Source organism: Gymnogyps californianus, chromosome 2 (genome assembly GCF_018139145.2).
Source record: "Gymnogyps californianus isolate 813 chromosome 2, ASM1813914v2, whole genome shotgun sequence".
NCBI classification, from domain to species: domain Eukaryota; kingdom Metazoa; phylum Chordata; class Aves; order Accipitriformes; family Cathartidae; genus Gymnogyps; species Gymnogyps californianus.
The window spans coordinates 61,850,947-61,857,075 of NC_059472.1; the positions used below are offsets into that span (position 1 = coordinate 61,850,947).

At 37.6% G+C, this 6,129-nt stretch overlaps 1 protein-coding gene across 1 annotated transcript; it reads left to right on the forward strand.

The window, feature by feature from the left end:
- Window positions 1-2,082: 2,082 nt before the first annotated feature.
- On the forward strand, window positions 2,083-5,088 carry SOCS6 (suppressor of cytokine signaling 6). Its single transcript, XM_050892802.1, has 2 exons — window positions 2,083-2,132; window positions 3,132-5,088. Exon 2 carries the CDS (start codon window positions 3,257-3,259, stop codon window positions 4,859-4,861), a length of 1,605 nt encoding a protein of 534 aa, XP_050748759.1. The 5' UTR covers window positions 2,083-2,132; window positions 3,132-3,256; the 3' UTR covers window positions 4,862-5,088.
- Window positions 5,089-6,129: the final 1,041 nt, after the last annotated feature.

Sequence of the window (6,129 nt, forward strand, 5' to 3'; positions counted from 1 at the left end):
CAAGTAATGAGTCATGCATTTGGACAATCATGCATTTTGCTTGAGAAAGATACAGATTACTAAGGTAGGCTGACAGATGTAAAACACTTTTTTGCTCAAGCAGGCTCAGTAGTCGCTTTCAAAGTAAAAAAAAGTGACTTCTCTGTATGCTGCCATAGAGATTTATCTGTTGAGATTATTTTTAGAGATTGGATTTTCATTTGTAAAAAAACACATTTTGATACAGAAAGACTAGTATGTGATAAAACCCTGTTCTTTCAAGTGACTTGTTTAGTCTTCTAGTTATGGAGAAGCTGAAGAAATGTTGTTCCTTCAGCCAAATTTTAGGTAACATTCTTCTGAAACACACCAATAAAGAAAAGTTGGTGAATTGGACAGTTTGGAGCTCTATACATCTTCTCTCCCCAATCCGCAATGTGATAATATTCTTTTATTTTCTCCCTAGCTTAGAAGGCAGATTTTACTTTGTTTCATGCTTGCTTTTTTAAGGTTAGGGATTGCAAACAGTATGATGTACTTCCTACAAAGACAGGGGAATGTATCTGGTGAAGTGGAAATGGTATCAGCTTGTGGATGTCAGAAGCAGTTGGAGAACATTGTGGATTTCACAAGTGGGGCTAATGTGAGGGTTCCCAGGCTTCTGGTACTACAGTACACAAAGGCACAGTTAAATTTATCAAATGAACAAACACTCTGACTTTGTCAGTTTAGGAGCAGCATAGAATCCTGAAGTTATATTTTTCACTCATTTTGTAGGTTCATTTAGTTACATATGATGAAAAGAGTACTATAAATTGGTAAGATGGCAAAATCCAAATGGTTTTGGAATGGAAGGTCAACAAGGCATTTCGAATCTACTTTTAATTGACATGTAACTCTCCCTTTATCTGTAGTTTTTCTTAAAGTGTACTTCGTCAGTTATTCTGATATGACAAATTTCAGGCATATAAAACCCACTAAATGTATTCTACTCATGTTTGTTTTTCAGTACTTCCATATTTCCCAATTATTCCAAACATATGGAGCTCATATTAAACATCAGTGTTTTAAAACAAGAAATTTTACAGTTCTGCATGTATCTGTCATAAAAAAAGGAAAATAAAAGTAGTGTCTTAACCGTTGAAAATACATACGCATATCTCAGTATCATCTTCAAATTGTGTAAGTGGAACACGTTTTTTAAGGTGTCAGGACTCCTGGTACCACAGGAGTGATGTTAAAAGTGGAAAATAAGCAGTGAACTTCTAATAAAGTACTGGTCCTGTTTTTTAAGGTTTTAATATTCGTTTATAGCAAGACTTGGTTCTTAGTCTTTTGTTTGTTTGTTTAGGAAACAATTTTTTTGGGCCTGTTTGTTCTTTGCTGATGGCAAGTAAATCAGTTTACAGGCAGAAGAGAAACCTTTTAGTTTCTCCTCATTGAGAGAAAGGAAAGGAAAATGCTGTTTAGTTTGGTGATTAAGATAAGGAAACAGGAAGCGCTGAAGATACTCTAAAGGTGAACCTGGGAAATGTTGACAGTTATGGCAAGGACAGAACATGTCTTTGAGGTAGGGTGGTGCAGATAGTGTAGGGAATCTGAAGATAGGACTAGATTACAAATCCAAGTAAATCAAGCTTTAGTGCTTCTGCTGTTTATGAGAACAGTGTTCAACCCCCCCAGCAGCAGGGCTTTACTTAAAAATTTTTCAAGGTATTTTGAAGTTCAGAATCCTTAGATGCCTTGCATTGTCTTTTAGTTTGCTTTGGATATGATCCTTTAGCCTTTGTGTACTTGAGGACCACAAAAGTTGGGCTGGACAAGAGTAATAGTCAATGGACTGCTGTTTGATTATAGTAATCATTCTCCTTACATGCTTTTATGCAATTTTTGAATGGTTATTTAAGAAAATCGTATTGTTTAGTTGATAAAACTTATTTCAGTTCATTGCAGTATTTTTCTCAGTTGCTTGTATTGTGATACCATGGGAGAAAGTGGGAAGTGCTTACATAAGGGCTGTTTTACTTTCCTCTCAGTCCCCCAAGCTTGGAAGATTTCTTGAAAGATTCTTAGACTCCTCCAGCTTGCCATGCTTAGCCTGGAGCCAGGCTTGCTGCTGCAATTTGTGCTGCTAACATCGCATGTATTTGGAGGTATGTGGAATAATGGTTACTACTAACGGTAGTACCTACTTCTGTGGCAGCAGCAACTTCCCCCTCTTCTCTTTCCCTTCTTGTTCTTCCCCTCTCTGCAGAGCTGCTTGCTTTGGAAGGTCTAACTAACATTAAAAACAAACAAACAAAACAAAAACAACAAAAAAAACCCCTCAAACAAACAAAACAAGCTGAAAAGTCAAATTTGTGGAGGGCGTGGGTACATGACTCTGGAAGATGCCAGGTGGGAGCAGTTGACTGGGACTTGAGCAGATGTGTCCACTTAGTCTTGGCAGAAGTACTGGAGGAAGAAAAGCTCTAATAGTACTAGGCAAGGAAAGCCTGTGATTTGACCTCCTTTATGCCTAAAACAGAGTTTGGAAATCAACTTTTCTTTCATAGAAGTTCAGGAGGGGACTTCTATGACTTGCTCTAAACAGATGTTACTTAGCTGTTAATGTCTTTCTATTTTTTCACTAGAGTTAGGTTTCCTATAATTATCTAACTATTTGAATATTGCTCAGCTTTCCTGTGTAAAGAAAGTATGACCTTGTAAGACTATGTTTTTAGGACTAATCACAGTTTAACCTGTATGTAGGAGTCCTGTTAGATAGAGTATGTTCTATAGTTTTATCTTCTATAGCTATTTTTGTGGGGATTTTTTTAGGAGCCTTCTGAAAGAGAGGGGTGTTCCTGTGCTTGAAAATTTTATATACATGCATTAAATACATGTGCCTATGAGTGTGATGTAATGTGCGTGTATATTTAAAAAATAGCATGCTGAAAGCAGAAAAAAGTTGCGGAAATCTCCAAGGCGCATGTAGCAGATTCATTTTTTGAGCCTGATTGGTTTCCAAGTCAGCTCTCTGTATTTACTTTTATTTGATGCCCGTTACTTAAGTACTGCAACTTCTGTTTTGTTTGGAGAGGGGGAAACCTTTATGGATAATTTTTAAAACATTTCTTTTGTGAAGTTAATTGTTTTTTATTTGTTTCCAGGAAATGGCTCTTGAAGTTAAATGAGGCTGGATAAAACACATAAATGAAGCAGAAGCTGCTCTGCATGTGTTAGGGCTATATCACCGCAAGCACTGCTGATCAGCCAGACTTGGTAACTTGTCATAATGAAGAAAATTAGTCTCAAAACAATTCGCAAGTCCTTTAACTTAAATAAAAGTAAAGATGAAAGCGACTTTGTAGTGGTTCAGCAGCCATCGTTAAGTGAATTTGGGAAAGATGACTCCTTGTTTGGCAGCTGCTATGGTAAAGATTTGGCTAGCTGTGAAGTCAATAGTGAAGATGAAAAAGGAGGCAAAAATAGATCAAAAAGTGAAAGCTTAATGGGTACGTTAAAAAGGAGGCTTTCAGCAAAACAAAAACAGAAAGGCAAAGGCAGCACACCATCTGTAAGCTCTGCAGATGATGACACCTTTTCTTCCTCATCTGCTCCAATAACCTTCAAAGATGTGCGAGCTCAAAGACCTCTGAGATCCACGTCCCTCCGTAATCACCATTACAGTCCAACTCCGTGGCCCCTTCGACCTACAAATTCAGAAGAGACTTGCATCAAAATGGAAGTGAAAGTCAAGGCCTTGGTCCATTCCTCTAATCCAAGCCCAGCACTGAATGGTGTTCGAAAGGACTTCCATGACTTGCAGTCAGACAGCGTGTTCCAGGAACAAAACAATGCATTAAAAAATACGGAATCTCAGAACGGGGACTTGCATCTTCATATTGATGAACATGTGCCTGTAGTTATTGGATTAATGCCTCAGGACTACATTCAGTATACTGTGCCTTTAGATGAGGGAATGTATCCTTTGGAAGGATCACGTAGTTACTGTCTGGATAGTTCCTCACCCATGGAAGTTTCAACTGTTTCTTCTCAAGGTGGGGGAAATGCTTTCCATGAAGAAGAGAGCCAGGTGGATCAGGATGTAGTCGTTGCACCGGATATCTTTGTGGACCAGACGGTGAATGGTTTGTTGATTGGTACCACAGGAGTCATGTTGCAAAGCCCAAGAGTTAATCACAGTGATGTCCCTCCACTCTCACCTTTGCTACCTCCAATGCAGAATAATCAAATCCAAAGGAACTTCAATGGATTGAATGGCACAGATGCCCATGTGGCTGAAAGTATGCGCTGCCATTTGAATTTTGATCCTAACACTGCCCCTGGAGTTGGAAGAGTTTATGATTCTGTACAGAACAGTGGTCCTATGGTTGTGACAAGTCTCACAGAAGAACTGAAAAAACTTGCAAAACAAGGATGGTACTGGGGCCCCATTACACGTTGGGAGGCAGAGGGAAAATTAGCTAATGTGCCTGATGGCTCGTTTCTCGTTCGAGATAGTTCTGATGACCGTTATCTTTTAAGTTTGAGTTTTCGTTCCCATGGAAAAACTCTTCACACTAGAATTGAACACTCAAATGGTAGGTTTAGCTTTTATGAACAACCAGATGTGGAGGGACATACATCTATAGTTGACTTAATTGAACATTCAATCAGGGACTCTGAAAATGGAGCTTTCTGCTATTCAAGATCCCGACTGCCTGGATCTGCAACTTACCCAGTGAGACTGACAAATCCAGTATCTCGGTTTATGCAGGTGCGTTCTTTACAATACCTGTGTCGTTTTGTAATACGTCAGTACACCAGAATAGACCTGATTCAGAAACTGCCTTTGCCAAACAAAATGAAGGATTATTTACAGGAAAAGCACTACTGAAAGCTTATGGGAATCTTGCATCTTGCACTTTGGGAACGACAACAACAAAAAGAGATTGAATTACAGTTTACAGACTTTCATTATTATCAAAATCTTTTGCTGCCATAAAAATATTTCATTTTTGTGTGTAAAAGAAAAGTAATGCATTTGGATTTATGTTTATTTTGGGGGTTTTGTGTATTTTGGGGGGCTTTTTTTTTTTTTGAAAGAATGATCTTATTTTTAGAAGTGTGAAATAGCTATCTTTCATCAATGTGCAGATTAATCACAATGTGAATGATCAAATTCTCCTTAATTTCCCCCAAGTCCTTTGCTGCTATCCACTGTGATTTTTATGCATTGAAAGCACATTTCATGTGTATTCAACCATAAGTAAAAGTAAAATGAAACTTGTTGAATGGAATTTTTTTTCCTTTAAAATAACCCGTTTGAAAAAAAGATCGTGGATAAAAAAACATATTGGTATTCTAAATTACAGAATTTACATCTATGTTAAAAATTATTTCCTAGTATCCTAATTATAAATTTCTATAGAGATATGCCCTAATGTAGAACTTATAGACAAAGCTGTGTGATAAGAACATGGTTATGCAGCATATCTTCGGAAAAAAACCCACTTTTCTCCTAAGCCTTGTATTGTCTGTACACTCTTTTGTGTTTGAGAAGGTTGGTTCAGCCGTCTTCTTGTCTCAGTATTTTGTCCTTCTAAAAATGGCCTTTTAAAAAAAAGTCTATGAAAGTCAATGTGTAGTACCTATAAGGAAATTGCTGTATTGGGGTCTTGTCAAATATTACCTTTTAAAAATCATGCCATCAGTTAAATAAATGAACACCTACCAGGTCCCCTCTTTCTGTCCTTTTCCCTCCAGCCTCCTCTTGGGGGGCGGGGTGGGGAATTTCCTGGATTTGTAGGAAGACTGTAGGAATTGTTATTATGGGAACATAAATTGATAAGCCATTTTAGTGATGGGGTAAAACTTCTAATAGGATGATTTCTACAATATATATTCAAGCTACTTGAAATCTTATTTTCCATTTTCTGCATTTTTTTCACTTCAGAAATGCAGTAATACACTAATGTCCTTTGGATCGTTTTCCCCTTTTTTTGGATATCCTTGGGGAGGAAGGAACAGGACTGATAACATTTTGGATGGAAGATGCTTAAAATGCATCTCTAAAGCTCTATTCTCATAGCCTTTCAAATTATGGGGAAAAGAGGTTTGGATATACACTGACCACAGAAAATGTTTCAGTTTACTGTCATGAAA

Excerpts from the sequence above, each read along its gene's own strand:
- SOCS6 (XM_050892802.1), top strand. The coding sequence starts at position 3,257 with ATGAAGAAAATTAGTCTCAAAACAATTCGCAAGTCCTTTAACTTAAAT.